General features: G+C 42.4%; 1 protein-coding gene across 2 annotated transcripts; it reads right to left on the bottom strand.

Annotated features, from left to right (window-relative positions):
* Positions 1-2,380: 2,380 nt before the first annotated feature.
* Positions 2,381-11,917, bottom strand: fbxo32 (F-box protein 32). Of its 2 annotated transcripts, XR_013964347.1 has the most exons (10): positions 11,653-11,917; positions 10,858-10,976; positions 10,514-10,563; positions 10,280-10,372; positions 6,618-6,711; positions 5,500-5,684; positions 4,791-4,973; positions 4,294-4,437; positions 3,156-4,112; positions 2,381-3,097 (listed from the first exon to the last, which is right to left on the bottom strand). XR_013964347.1 is itself a non-coding variant. In XM_080767844.1 (9 exons), exons 1-9 carry the CDS (start codon positions 11,757-11,759, stop codon positions 4,023-4,025), a joined length of 1,065 nt encoding a protein of 354 aa, XP_080623970.1. In that variant the 5' UTR covers positions 11,760-11,917; the 3' UTR covers positions 2,382-4,022. The 2 variants fall into 2 exon arrangements, 1 of the variants encoding a protein (XP_080623970.1); XM_080767844.1 differs by having other exon boundaries at positions 2,382-4,112.
* Positions 11,918-15,009: the final 3,092 nt, after the last annotated feature.

The following is a 15,009-nucleotide window of genomic DNA, read 5'->3' as shown; positions in this document are numbered from 1 at the left end:
GACTCAGGTCCCCCCGCTTGCACCAACTGGCTCAGAAACTCACGTTGCGGTGCAACGCTCGTCTCTTGTCCATTACAGCGTGCCACGTCCCGGGTGTTCTAAACACAGGAGCGGACCTGCTGTCCAGGGGAGACCTCCGATACGCAGACTGGTCACTACACCCCGAGGTAGCAAACCAGATCTGGGGCAGGTTCGGAGCGCCCGAGGTAGACTTGTTCGCCTCAGAGCAGGACACGGAATGTTCTCTCTTCTTCGCCATAAGAGGACCATCGACATTGGGACTAGACGCTCTAGCTCACCAATGGCCCAGGTCCCTTCTCTACGCCTTCCCTTCACTGAGTCTCATTCTCCATACTCTGAACAGAGTGAGGACTCAGGGTCTGACGCTACTTCTAGTAGCACCAGCCTGGGGCGTGTGGAGGACGGAGATAGCTCCCCTCCTCTACAGCCGACCATGGAAGCTCCCTCTACGAGCGGATCTCCTCACGCAGGCGAAAGGAGAGATCTTCCACCCTTGCCCCAGGGACCTAGACCTATGGGTCTGGCCCGTGAGAGGGTGATGCTGACAGAAACCGGCCTCCCTCCGAATGTTATTGCAACAATTCAGAGAGCCAGAGCCCAGTCAACAGCAATACGCTGCGAAACAGCCTGGAGCGTGTTCGGGCGGTGGTGCTTCGAACGACCTAACCAGGTTATCCCCTTCCAAGCTTCAATAGTCGACATCCTGACATTCTTGCAGGAGTTCCTGGATAGAGGTCTAGGCCTCTCTTCAGTGAAAACCCACCTGGCAGCCATCTCGGCTTGCCACGTGGGCATTGACAACCAGACGGTATGGAAACATCTGCTGGTAAAACAGTTTGTGAAGGGCGTACGCAGGGACTGTAAGGTCAACAGGCCCCTGGCCCCCTCCTGGGATCTGTCACTAGTACTCAGGGCTCTAACCAATGAGCCCTTCGAGCCACTGCAGACGGCTGACTTAAAGTTTCTTACTCTTAAGACAGCCCTCCTAGTCGCTCTGACGACCGCTAAGAGGGTCAGCGATCTACATGCACTTTCGACCACTCCAGAGTGCATGAGATTTGACGACAGGTCAACCAAGGTCACCATCAAAGCAAACCCAGCCTTCTTACCAAAGAATGCTTTCTCGGTCTGCGTACCGGTGGACCTACAGGCTTTCCACCCTCCCCCCCCTTCGCCACGGAAGAGGACAGGAGGCTGAACCGCCTTTGTCCAGTAAGAGCGCTCCGCGCCTACATGGACAGGACAGGCCCCTACAGGATAGGCCATCAATTGTTCGTATCCTGGGGTGAAAGAACCAGGGGAAAACCTGTCACCAAGGTCACTATCTCCAACTGGATAGTGCAGGCCATTCATCTGGCCTATACCACTCAAGGAATAGAGCCTCCGCTTACGCTAAGGGCTCATTCCACGAGAGGCATGGCAGCATCCTGGGCGCTCCACAGGGGCATCTCGATCCAGGACGTCTGCACAGCAGCGAGCTGGTCCTCCTCCTCGACCTTCGCCACATACTATAACCTAGATGTGGCGGTGCCTTCTATAGCGCACGCGGTCTTGGGAGCAGCCGCACCATAGGTGGACTATAATAAAGTCCACCTTACAGAGCCCCGAAGGGAAGGGGACAAAGTCCCCTCCTCCCTCTATAAACCCAGGCTACCTGGGGTAGTCTCCGCCCTACCCCAATTAGCCACTAAGTGGGACCGGGCCACAAACCTGAGGTTTGTCCCCAGCCCTTAAATTATCCCAAAGTCCTAGGACTCACTGGCTAGTTCTGGATACGGGAGTTCATAAGGTCCCATAAGCGAAGTATTTCGCGAACACAACTTAAAAGAACATGAAGGTTACTTTAGTAACCATGGTTCTTTAAGTAAGTGAGCGAAATACTTCGCTGAACACCCTTCTGTCATGCTCTGTGGCAGAAGGAAATTGTTCGAGTGGCCTGTGACGCAGCAGCTAGGCCTTATATACGCCTAAGGCGCTGGGTGCCTGCGTCACGAGCCTTAAACCCACAGTGCATATAAAATGCCTGTGTGAGTTCATAAATGAATATCTGCACCTCGCTTTCTCAGATCGAAACCTCCCATAAGCGAAGTATTTCGCTCACTTACTTAAAGAACCATGGTTACTAAAGTAACCTTCATGATACTGACTTTTTGCAAGACATTTTATTTCCCAATGGGAAAAAGTGTAATGTTTTTATTTCCATTTTATTTATCCATATTTAACATTAAAAAATAATCTTGTTTGTAAAAACAAATACAGCATTTCTTAATTTTTAACGTAACGGCTGGCCAATGCTGCTGAATGTTTTTGTCTAAAAGACAACAGAATAGCTACAGAGCTCAAGTCAGTGTTCATGTGCCAAACACCTGTATCGTCTTAAACCTCAGCTATCTGTGCCAATTTAATTTGTAATTTATAATACCTACAACACCCACACAGCTAGCTGTCTACACTTAACATACTAACATAGCCTCGGAAACCCTACACTTAACAGAACACAACTACGAGCTTGCAGTTCACACTTAATCCAACAGATGGCAGATTTGCTGATAACAGAATAGCTCAGATTAAAGTACTGGCCATCAAATAGACATTTCTAGTAATGGATAATTTCCTTTTTTTTCTCACCATGTCTTGCCAATAAGTAGTCTTTCCTCACCTTTTTGATATAATACTGCTGAAATCTAAGAGATTTCCTGTTTTCCTCACATTGACATTTTGTATGCTGATCTTGTCATTTCACCACATACTCCATGAATAACTGATGCCAAAGAGTGATATGTTTTCTTATTTAATGTATTAGAACATACTCAACATAGAACATAATGCATTGCTTAGCATGTACTGTATCATAATAATCTAAACACATAAGAGTTCAAGTCAAAAATTGCACCATCCTGGTTGCACCACTTCAACTGTACCCAACAGATTAGGCAAAACCTCTTGCCTGAATTAAACCAAATATATTAAAGTAAGCATGATCATTTCGTTTTAACGGACAGTCATGCAGAAGGACAAAGTGAACAAAATATTTAGAATTTATATAAGCTGTGCATCTTACTTTGGTTTCAAATCCCTGGATCACAATGCTCTCTTATCAACAATACATTTGTAGATGCCAAAAATAGTATCACCTTCTGAAAAAATGAAAACTAAATGTTGTCCCCGATAAGGCACAGCATTATTGAACTCTGATTACACACTGTAATGAGTATGACATATTGAGCTTCAGCAGCCACAGCACTAAATGAGCACACGTAAAAAAAAAAACATTGGAAATATCAAACGTATAAAAGTGAAAAGAAGAAAGATAAATATAAAATATAGGCAACATCAAGGAATCACAATACGATTACTCTGCTTACATTAATTTTCTTTTCTCTATTGCATCAACTCATTGATCCTCAACACTAAACTGGCACCAAAACAGAACATTATTGTAGAGTTTCTTGACATAGTTCGATGTCATTCGTAGTCGTACCCATGACCAAATCTAAGGCTGCATTGCTTTAAATTAAATCTCTCTGTTCAAACATTAATCAAACCAGGACTGAAGCTTCTCCTGCATTGTCGAAGAAATCCTCTAAATGTTTCACAACCAAAAATAAATCCCAAATCAAACATTGCACTTAAAACCAAAATTGCAGTCCTGTTACAACTGCACTCAGCTAAGGCCAACTGTAGGTTCGTTTATTTCAGAGGTATATTTTCACATTTACTTTGAGCAAAGACCAAAATTATTTTAGATAGACGAGTGTCCCTTTTCAGATCTAGTTCCCTGCTCTACTCCAGAGATATGGCTTTTACCTCTCCTTCCTCCATCACTTTCACTTTCTTCAAACTGTGCACACTTGATTGCATAATTGTCCCACTGCCTGCCCCTCACCCTTTTTCAAAATATACATTCAGGAATCCATTGCAGTATATTAACAGTAAGAGAATTGTACACTTCTATGTACAGTATGTACAGTCAGTCCATTGAACTTTGAGAGGGGAGGCTCTCAGAAGTGGAAAAGGTTGATAAAGCCTTGAGGGGAGACAGACATAGTACAACCTTCCGGATTGTTGGCTGTGCAGGGGTGACTTGTCTCCTAGGAGGAGAGACAAGGAGAAAAACACTGATGGTTTGTTCATGGATTCCCACTTACTGTAGGTGCAACGCTAAAAATAGCAGCTCTACCATCGCATAATGAATCGAAAGGAGAAAGACGTGCAATGGACGGTCGTACATACAACCACTTTATGCATGCATACACACAGCCACTTGTGTACCTTCCAGAAGAGGATGTGGCAGTGGGTACAGAAGTGCAGAGTGTCACTGTACTGCTCTCTGTGAGGATAGCAACGGCTCAGCTTGAAGTACATCTTCTTCCACTCCAGGTGACCCTTCTCTGACAACATTAGACGTTTACGGATCTGGAGAGAGGAACAAGCGATCAGTCATCGGTTTAGTTCTCACAGTGACCTAGTAGGTACATGCATCCGTATGCTGACCTTAAAGACTCCCATTCTGCTTTCATAATTATCAGAAATGCTTGACCTCCTTGTTAAGTGCTAAATTGTACTTCAAAGCGTAGGCCAATTTTAGGCATATAATTCTAGATCGACATTTTGGAGAATTTTTGAATAGGGCTTAAGTGGTTAATACATATTTGTATGCATCAGTCTGTTGCCAGACTTGACCAGGTCACCCACGGTCACTGGCACGAAGAAGTCCTGAGACATCCCTGAATTATATTAAATTGTTATATTATTATAACAATCCATACCTGTCTATCGGTGAAGTGGTACTGGCAGAGTCTCTTCCAGAGCAGGCGGTCCTCGGTGAGGCTGCCCAGGTCAGGAGACACCTGTCCCAGACTAACGAGGTCCCTGCCGTCCGTCAGGCGCTGCATGATGTTGAGCTGCAGACTGGCCGGTAGGTCGGTCAGCTCCATGCCTTCAGATGTGGGCTGCAGTGAAGAGAAACAGAATATACACCAAGTTTACAAAGAAGTCAGAGTGATAATGTGATCTAATATAACTACTCAATAGTACAACATTCATGCTTCACATTTTGCCCAACAGTAAGACCTGGCCAACATACATTGTCAACAAATCTTCCATGAACATCTTGGGTCTAAATTAGACTCTTGATGCTACCATCAGAATATACCACGTATATTCTGTCTATGTTCAGGCGAGCAGACACAATCCAATGTTTTGCTCAAAATAAAATGCATTAGCAAAAATCTTTTCCGATTTTTGCTAATCAGATTTAAACCACATTCCTGGTGGTTTGGAATACGATTCAATATGGCCACTGAAACCTGATTTATACTTTGTACAGTAAGGAATATTTCTCAGGAATATTGTTTGTCATTACGCCGTTACAAGTAACCAAGATAGGTTGACGATGTCTGAATACACCAGTGTGGTTTGTCCTAATGATGTCCAGATATGATAAACAGTTGTCTGAACAAAGCCTTAAATACCCACCCTGCTGATCTGGATGTTGTCCAGTTGCTGCTGCCACTGCAGGATGTTCTCCATGCGGTGGACCCAAGTGTTTATGTTCCCCACTAGGACAGACTTGCCAATGCCGTGGACGAGTGCACACAGGGACACGTAGAGCGTCTGCAACAGCTCCTTAATGGGACGAACATTCTGCTGGTCGTCCAAGACTGTCAAGGAGAGAAAATCGCAACTCGTTCAAATGACTGACTGAACAAATGGCAGACTGAATAAAGATGACCAAGTTTTATTCTAACTAAGATTGATCAATCGCGACTTCCTAGACAATGGCAACAGTGGACACCCCAAACATTTTTCACACTTCTAGAACTAAACTATATAGGCAGAGGTAGACAAACAAGAGTTAATGCATAGATATTTTTCCTTCAAAGTAAGTCTAGAGGTGATGCAGGTTAATTTACTCAAGATGACAGTTTTGTTCTTTGTCCTGCTATAAATCCTGAACTTCCCAACAACTTCAACACAAGATTACTAGCTAAAGGGCCAAACTGAAATATTTATAATTTATCAATGTTTTTGTAGGCGGTTGCTTGGCTCTGCCAGTGTACCGTTGATTATGTTTGGCAAATAGGTTTCATAAGACCACCTAAACAACCTGAATGTGTGTTTAGGACATTTTTGTTTACACAATTACACAGAAAGCTCTGGGACAGTCAATCCCTTAGCTAAGTCTCTAAAATCACTACTGTGCATCATCGTCCCTGGTTTCATTAGATGTGGTCACTCATTGCCTTGGTATACATAAACATGTTTGTGATGTTATGTGCCAACAGAGGAGGAGCTTTTGTTCTGTTATGGTAGTCATTAAATATGTATTTACCACTTAAGCTACTACTATGTCTGCAACTCCTTTAAGAATAAGAACAAAACATAAAAAACAACAACAGGGTCATAGTAATGTTTGAACTGCCTGAACAACAACAAAAATCAGAAACAAAACAAGACTTCTTTACATACAGTATGTGTTTGTTCACAATGCATGAATGTAAACAACCATCAACATGAATTCTTACAACAATCAAGAGACAGTATAGGCCTAAAGTGAAATTAAGAAGGAGAGAAAGAAGACAAACAGGCCTCACCTTTCTGTACCACCCTCTCCAGAATATTCATGTAGTTTTTCTGGGCCACTCCACTGAGTGAAGGGAGCTGGGACTTGGCGATGAGCTCCAGCAGCTATAGAACAAAGACAACACAGAACAGAAACAACATCAATTTCAGCCCATTTCTCGATTATGTACTTCTTGTTATGGTGCAGTCTTAAGCACACACAATCCCAACGATAAATGCGGTCTAGAAAGGGGGTTATTTGGACCTGGTCCAATAATTCTCAGCAGAGGCTTGATCCAAGAACCACATAACAGCATTCTTGGCAGCTCTTGTATCCAGCAGTTTCTTTAGAGAAGAAGGAGCTACTAGAAAAGTGCCCAGGCCCCAGACAACCTAGTTGCCAACAACAGCCTGAACATGAAACTGTTTACTTTCTTTGATCATTTGACTCCTGAATCCTCGTGACATCTGAATCACTTGACTTAACACGTTTACTGTATGCATGTGCCCCATGGCTGAAGGACAGGACAGAAGGGACCATGGTGGCATGTCTGGTATGTAACTAATGTTGCGTTCACACGGGCAGATGAAATCATGCAGTCTAGCATTCATTGTCAATGGAAGCCAGCAACGTGAAGCTACGAAGCAACTATGACGCATGAAGCTGCCGCACATTATGCTGCGTTGCGTTTTTGCTTTGTTTCATCTGCCCGTCTGAATGCACCATAACAACAGAAGTTTGTGACATCATAGAGAAGTTCACCCCAAGTTTGCTCAACCCTACCCCATAGCATTAATCCTTTCTCATCATGCCTACAGTACTCACTAACAACCTTGAACCCCATTCGGGACATGTCATAATTCAGTGTAAATAAACTAGATCGGCTATTTATTTACAATGAACATGACTGATGCGCTACTTCGGGAGCTTAAAAATTGGATATTTTCAGCAAAAAGATTTGGTGTAAAGGATAAGAAGGATGGGGCCAAGCATAGACCCAGAGTAGTAACATTTGGTGGTAAACCAGAACAAGATTCCAAGCATTTCTCGCCCCGAACAAGTATGATTTTTGAACTGCCACCATACTATTCTGTGGACAGTACTACAACAACCAACTATGATGCTTTAATAATACCTTTCATTTTAAGATACTCATACTCAAGACACACATCTGGTATCCCTGCATATTCTCTTTTTTTGTCCTTCGCATCTCTCTCTCTCTTTCCCCAACCACCTTCATCTCACCCACCATACTCCTCCTTCACCACACCATCAAGTGTTCCTTGCAGAGCATAATTACAACATGCGTTTCCGAGTCTACTCCAGTGTTAACTGACCTTCATAACTTCGCCTGCACAACTTCTGCTTTTACAATGTTTTTCGCAATGTCAAAATGTTGCAAACAAAACCAAAGATAATTAAATTGTTTATTCACCTTGAGTCAACCCCCCCCCCCCCCCCCCCCCCCCCCTTCTGCCTGTTAGAGAACCCGATCTGTGTAAGTGAGACGGAGATAAATGAACCCAGCAACCACCATCAGACTAGACCAGTAAACATCTAGGACAGTGTGTCCAGACTAGGTACTAGTGTTACACAGCTCTAGTGTTCTTTAGACAGACTACACTGCCCCCATTAGCTGTATAATATATAAGTACTATAAAAACAAGTCAGTCCAAAATTAACAATGAGAATGATAAATTACGTTAAAATTATATAATTAGATGTTAGAATTTACCTACTTAAGCCCTACAGTAAATACACTTGTTTGTTCGATGAACGGAAAACAGTCTCATGTGGCGCACCGTGATACAGTATAGGCTTGTAAAACCGATGTATAAATATATATGTATTTTTTTTAATTTACCCAAGATATCAGAATGCAGAACAGGCTGGCAGAGAATGCAGAAAGAGCAGGAAAGTGTTTTTGAATATGATAAGCATGCTATCACAATCACATAATCGAGTTTTTTGTCTAGCTTGTATACCGTACTTGTTTTTAATGGGTAGTGGGCAATAGAAACAGTTTTAAATATATAACACTGATCTCTATATGCCTAGTCTTGCCGTCTTGTCAAAATTGTAAGGCAATCTCCCTGCCTCCTCCTGACCAAAATTTAAGTGGTACACCCACAACAATGATTAGAACATTTGTTCACTGGGCCCATTGCCTAGAATGAGACACTGATTAAAGACGACGGAGGTAAAAGCACTGGGCAGAGAAAGGGGTTTGGTAAGGTTACATAACTTACATTTAATGTAAATCCTATCATTCTATTGTGACACTCGTGACAAAATACTTTCCAGTGTGTTTCATGTACCGAGTGTTTGTGCTGGAAGATGGAAAAGTAATCTAATCGAAACTCATTTTTGGCGAGGCCGGAGGAGAGTCTCTAAAGCACACAGGAGGAAGCTCTTGGAATTGCTGGTGTCGTGTTTTCACAAGTTCCCCTTTTAAGAGAGATGAGCAGATAAAAAGGGAAGAGAGTCAGGGAGGAGAGGGAACAGAATGCACAGAACAGAAGGGAAGATGGTGGAGCAGTCTGAGTCATCAGAGTCTGATCCCTGTTGGATGGTTGCCCCTCACTGCACAGCTTTCAGACCGCCCTGGAAGTTCAGGACAGCATATAACAGAAACTGGATTTCCCACCCCCACCGTTCCCTCCCTCACTCACCTCCCAGGGCTTAACCCCCCCCCCCCCCCCCCCCCTCTGAAACCCCCCACACACTCCTGACAGTCACAATGACCTTTGCCTGCCAGCAACACATGCATGGCTCTCAGTGCCCCCATTTCACCTCACATGGGAGCACATGTGGAGGACTTGCTGTTCCAGGTTCAGCGTCTCGTTTCTCATACAATGGGAGTGAACATTGTATCCTATCGACTGCCTACTGTATATGCACCATCTCCTGTATCCTTTGTAATAATGTAAGGCCCCACCAACAAAAACATATACTTTATTATGGCTATCTTGCATCTGTTTCCTTATGATTTGATGTACTTGCTCACTCTTGGCACAAAATGGCAAGTGTGGTGAAAAGAAAGTATTACATTTCTTAATCCAAGCCTCAAATGTATGTTCATGTGTTTATCGTATGATCAACGTATGCCGATTAAAGAGGATTGTTCTATGCAAATCTATGGGATGACCAATTCTTGCTACACTCTCTTCAGTGTGTCACGTCGGAGTATCAAGAGAGACTGAAAGACCAAGAGCACCAAAACACAAACAACCATAGTACACACGCAGTATCATCACTGAGAGAGACTTGTCTGGGGAGACTTGATAAGAGACAGACAGAGGCCTATACACCCTCTGCATGTACCAAACCTTTCCCTGCCAATTCTTTCCGTTTAGCAGATTAACACTGGTGTCCCATTTTTAGGCAATAAAAAAGGGGCACACACCAACACACACACACACACACACACACTTTGTGAAGAATCTTGCAGCACTAGTTGGCTGTCCAATTCATTTTAGTTACTCTGTTTTTGTTTCCTTTTTTTTTCTGAATATTTTCATGGAAAAAAAGAGAATCGTGTTGTGGTGGAGGAAAATCGAGATTTACATTTGAGCAATTATCGTGCAGCACTAATGCTTAAAGTGGTTAAAGTACCATTAACAACCACAGAACCACTGCTCTGTAAAAGCAGGGGAAGACAATGGAATGAGAAAAGGGAAGATGAGGACTCACCCTGACGACGTAATTAAATCTCCTCGTGTCCTTGATGGCACTGCAGAAATCTAAGCGGTTGAAGGCTTCTCCCAGTGTACAATATCCGTGACGCTGAGGGAATTTAATTATCAGGGCATTAAGATTCTGATCTCACAGTAGGCCTATAGAGTTTTCTATAGATGTCCAATTGTCCAAATTGGAAATGTTATTAAATTGATACAACATATAATATATTATTAGTTGGCTTGTTACCTCCTTGGTGCTTCCTTTATGAACGTAAATCCACTTTTCTCTGTGGAAATCTGTGAAATTGGTATCATTTGCAAATTAGTGCCTTCCCTGATCAAAATACTATCTTGATCAGTATTCACACAAGAATTTGTCAAAGCATAATTTATTGTGAACTATGACCTTCAATCACATAATATGTGATTGAAGGTCATAGTTCACAATAAATATATATTATATGTTCATGGGTGGCCCATTCACATATTTCCTCAATGACTTAGCTAGGATAAGATTCCATATAAACACAACTTGATGGAAACATACTTTTTATAATAATAGAACTGTTCCAGTTCTCTCATTATACTCACAGGGAACCTTGGTGTTGTTGTTCATCATGTCTTTTTTCCTCTTCTTGGCAGCCATGTCATAGTTCAGAGACAGCAGCAGGTTCTCTTTGTTGAAACACTCTTCATGTGCGTCGCAGTAGCTGGAACAAAGTCACAGAGCAGACATTTCAAACAGTTGAACATATTTTTAGATTTTATGCTATACAGAGAGAGAGAGAGAGAGAGAGAGAGAGAGAGAGAGAGAGAGAGAGAGAGAGAGAGAGAGAGAGAGACGTCCACGTATATTCTGTAAATAAATAAAATAGGCCTATCCACATACTGTGAGTGACATTATAATGTCGATCGTGTCACTCCCCTTATAGCTTGAAAAAACATAACTAGGATCAACATTGGCATCTTTTCAGGACAGTGTGTAGGGTTCAATTAAGTCCAGTTCAGCAGGTCTCCACACGCCACATTAATAATAGCGCGCAATCGTTTTGGAAAGTAAGCGACTCGAGTCAACAGGAACAGATGTATGTTAATCCAGTCACTTGTGTAGTTATTAATAGCACATAGTGATTAGCCTGGAAAGACAACACTGGTCAGTGAGTGGTCACGATGTGACGGACAAACACAAAGAGATTAGAAGATGGAAACTGGTAAGGAGCTGCACGTATGCACTAGTCTCTCGCTCCTTACCATGGTTAAAAAACAAAACAAATATGCACACTTAACGGATCACGTGTACTCTCCACCTCTCTTTCTACGTGGTGCAACTATTGTTTGCCGCTGTCAAACATTGCGTCGAAGATGCCACGAATAAGCATGACAAACCTTTCGACGGAAACGTTGTTGTTTTTGTCGTCTGTATTTTTCCAACCCTCCTCGGTTTTGACCCAACTTTGACCAGGAGAGCGCCAGTCTTGTCCAAGAAAAGGCATCTTTGATTATGGTCAAATTAAGAACACAATAGAACAACAAAATCCAGAATGTTTATGGGGTTCCAAGGCCCTTTCGCTGACTTAAAATAGTATAACTGATTTCCCTATCTGTCTTGACTTAGATGTATCTCTTCACTACTGTTGACATTGCGCAGCTGGCTTTATATCCTCCAGCTAGGTACCCGGAAATACTTAAGATCCGCCCCCATTGGAAAGTTCCCTACAACACGTGTCTTTGTTTATCATCATCAGAGTGGTTGTAAAACTTCCTAGGGACTGGATATCACCTCGGCTCGCAGTGCTCTTTTGCTACAACATTGACAATAATAATCACCATTTCTTTCTTTCTTTGCTGACAATGCTTGTTCAGCATTGAGTTTATCTTAAAAGAATAATTATTATTCAGAAGAGTTTCCCTGATTGTTACTCACCCATGACCCATAACATTATTAATAGACCAAGTAGAGCTCAGGATTCTGGGCTCTGTCTTCTTGTAACCCAGTGTTGGGTTTCTAATTCTATGTAGTTTTCCCCTGCAGAGTAATCTAAATTTGTGTCAAAAGTTCCCCCTAAAGTAGACACACAACACTGATCTAACAATAACAATTGTCAATTGATCTGTAGGTGCTCAGCTGACCTACAAACACATTCGTTTATTTATGACTGAATGGTGTGGTAAAAGATACCTTAACATAACTAAAACATAACCCATAGAAAACCTCTCAGGCACACACACACACACACACACAGGTCTGGCTTTCTAAATACTTGTTTGAAATGCTTCATCGGCACTGTAGTAATTTGTTTATACAGCCTCAAAATGTTTAGTAAGCTTAAAGTGTGTGTGTGTGTGTGTGTGTGTGTGTGTGTGTGTGTGTGTGTGTGTGTGTGTGTGTGTGTGTGTGTGTGTGTGCGCGTGCGTTCGTGTGCACGTGTACATGTGCTCATTGCTGTGCACGTGATTATGTGAGTGAAATATTGAATACTTAGAAAGAGGTGGAGGATTCCTTGATACTCATAATTCACACTATACCTACACTGCCAAACGTCAAACACGTGTGTGTGTGTGTGTGTGTGTGTGTGTGTGTGTGTGTGTGTGTGTGTGTGTGTGTGTGTGTGTGTGTGTGTGTGTGTGTGAGTGTGTGTGTGTGTGTGTGTGTGTGTGTGTGTGTGTGTGTGTGTGTGTGTGTGTGTGTGTGTGTGTGTGTTCATCCTGACCTGTTTTAATATACATGTGTGCAGTTCTTCCAGGAACCAACAGTATCTTCATCACTGCCAAGTGCCAACATTGTGACACACAGCTTGTGAATGTTGCAAGCCAGCTGATGTAGATGTAGATGCAGTCTCAACCTTATTGGAAGCTATAGTACACAAAACCTCCATAACATCTAGACGTTTCTTAATCCTTCAAGTAATGAACGAAAGTCTAATCTAACTACGGTATTCTTTTTCAGACAATTTGTTAAAATGTAGCACATTACTAAAATGTTATTGACAAATGACAAGGTTATAAAAGTCACATGAGGACAGATGAGGCTACTTAGTACATTGTAGTGTAGGTGTGTTCTTATTATAGATTACAATTTAAAGTGCCAACTGGGATGCCCCAGCCTGCAAGTATACCCTATAGGTGCAGTAACAAAGTGCATCCAAGATACATAAAGTAAAACTTACAGTTACAATAGCATCTGTGTGATATTTGTTTTTCTTTACTTTATTGTTTGTGTTCATTGTGGTTCTTTGAAATATATGGAAGTCATTTATAAGAATAGGTCAACTTTTAGGTCAACAAAATGTTGCCTTTGGAAAGTCCCAACAAATGCTTGGTTGCTTTTGAGTGCCTAAGTGGAAAGCTATATGATCTAAGGCTCATTGTAGTTTGTGTAATTAGTTAAATTAATCATAAATGGCCATTACTTCTTTATTAGTACTTACTACTGGTACTGTGCTTATTGTTACTGTAGATATAGGAAAGTACATACATAAAAAAGTTGTAATGGGGCAGAGTTCTTGGATCACTCTCTCTGTTTTTGTTGTGATAGTCATAGGACAGCTGCATGGACAGTACTTGACACCCCAAAACATATAAGCATGCACATGCGCTTGCACGCACGCGCGCGCACACACACACACACACACACACACACACACACACACACACACACACACACACACACACACACAACACACACACACACACGTCACACACACACACCTGTTGCTGTTCCTTCTGAGGATTTCATCACTCGCAGTGTTGTGAAACCACGGTCATTAGTTGGTACCCTCTCCCTTCACTTCTCTGTGTTTCTCTCTCGCTGCCACCCCACCCCCCCCCCCCCCCCCCCCCCCTCACATCTGCCAACTAGCACAGCAACCAACAGGTCAACAGGGCCACATGCTTCACATGGTATAACATTCACCCCCTTGTTTGTTTCTCAAAATATCACCAGCTCACCTATAGTTTTTCCAGTCCCCCACCTTTTTGCACCCATGCACAGTTGCACATCCCTCCAACTGTCACCTTTGACTTGCTGGTGGGAAAACCCAGTGACTTGGGTTTCAGAAAGAGATATGATCACACTCTTCTTTCTTCACACAAAATGCTTAACATTATTGGTGTTCAAAAGTAATTGAGGATACATACTATTATGTAATCAATTCATATCCTCGTTATTTAAGATAATTTAGCTGCAATCATTAATATTATCACATTTCTGTATATAAAACATTGGGATGTGATCCTTGAGGCTCAGTGGGCGGGGTGTGTTAAAATCTGATGTGTAGCGTTATGTCTCCCCTCTTTCGCTGTCTTGCCAGGCTGTGCCTTTTGGAAAACAATAGAACATTCCTAGAAAAAACAAACACTGTGGTCTAATTTTGTCTGTGATGTACAACAGGTGGAGAAAAAACTATTTGAACAAGCCGTTTCGATTCGTTACTGCTTGATATGTACTCTAACACTGTTTTCTGTAATAGGATATCTTTTATATGTCAAAATCTAAATCTACTGGCTGACTGGAACTGGTCTGGGCATGTACAGCTTGTGTGTGGAGTGGAGCGTGACTAGGGGGTTATAGACTGACTAGACACACAAGGTATGCTCACTCAGGTTGCAACTGGTGTCAAGTGACCCAGCACACTTCAGAGAGGAAGATAAAGACTAGGCTACACCAAAGAATGATTTGAATATTTATTGATGTGCATATAAAAAAAAATATATATAGGCCTACCGGTATATAAAAACAAAATT

The sequence above is a fragment of the Protomyctophum bolini genome (assembly GCF_963924005.1).
Source record: "Protomyctophum bolini genome assembly, chromosome: 7".
Taxonomy (NCBI): domain Eukaryota; kingdom Metazoa; phylum Chordata; class Actinopteri; order Myctophiformes; family Myctophidae; genus Protomyctophum; species Protomyctophum bolini.
This window is presented reverse-complemented; position numbering and strand designations above follow the sequence as displayed.

Bases quoted from the DNA above. Each gene is read 5' to 3' on its own strand.
- fbxo32 (XM_080767844.1), bottom strand. From the start codon at position 11,759: ATGCCTTTTCTTGGACAAGACTGGCGCTCTCCTGGTCAAAGTTGGGTC. The intron at 10,977-11,652 runs GTTTGTCATGCT...ACTTTGTTCCAG, and splicing joins AACAACGTTTCCGTCGAAAG to CTACTGCGACGCACATGAAG. The intron at 5,685-6,617 runs GTGAGGCCTGTT...TCTCCTTGACAG, and splicing joins GGAGAGGGTGGTACAGAAAG to TCTTGGACGACCAGCAGAAT.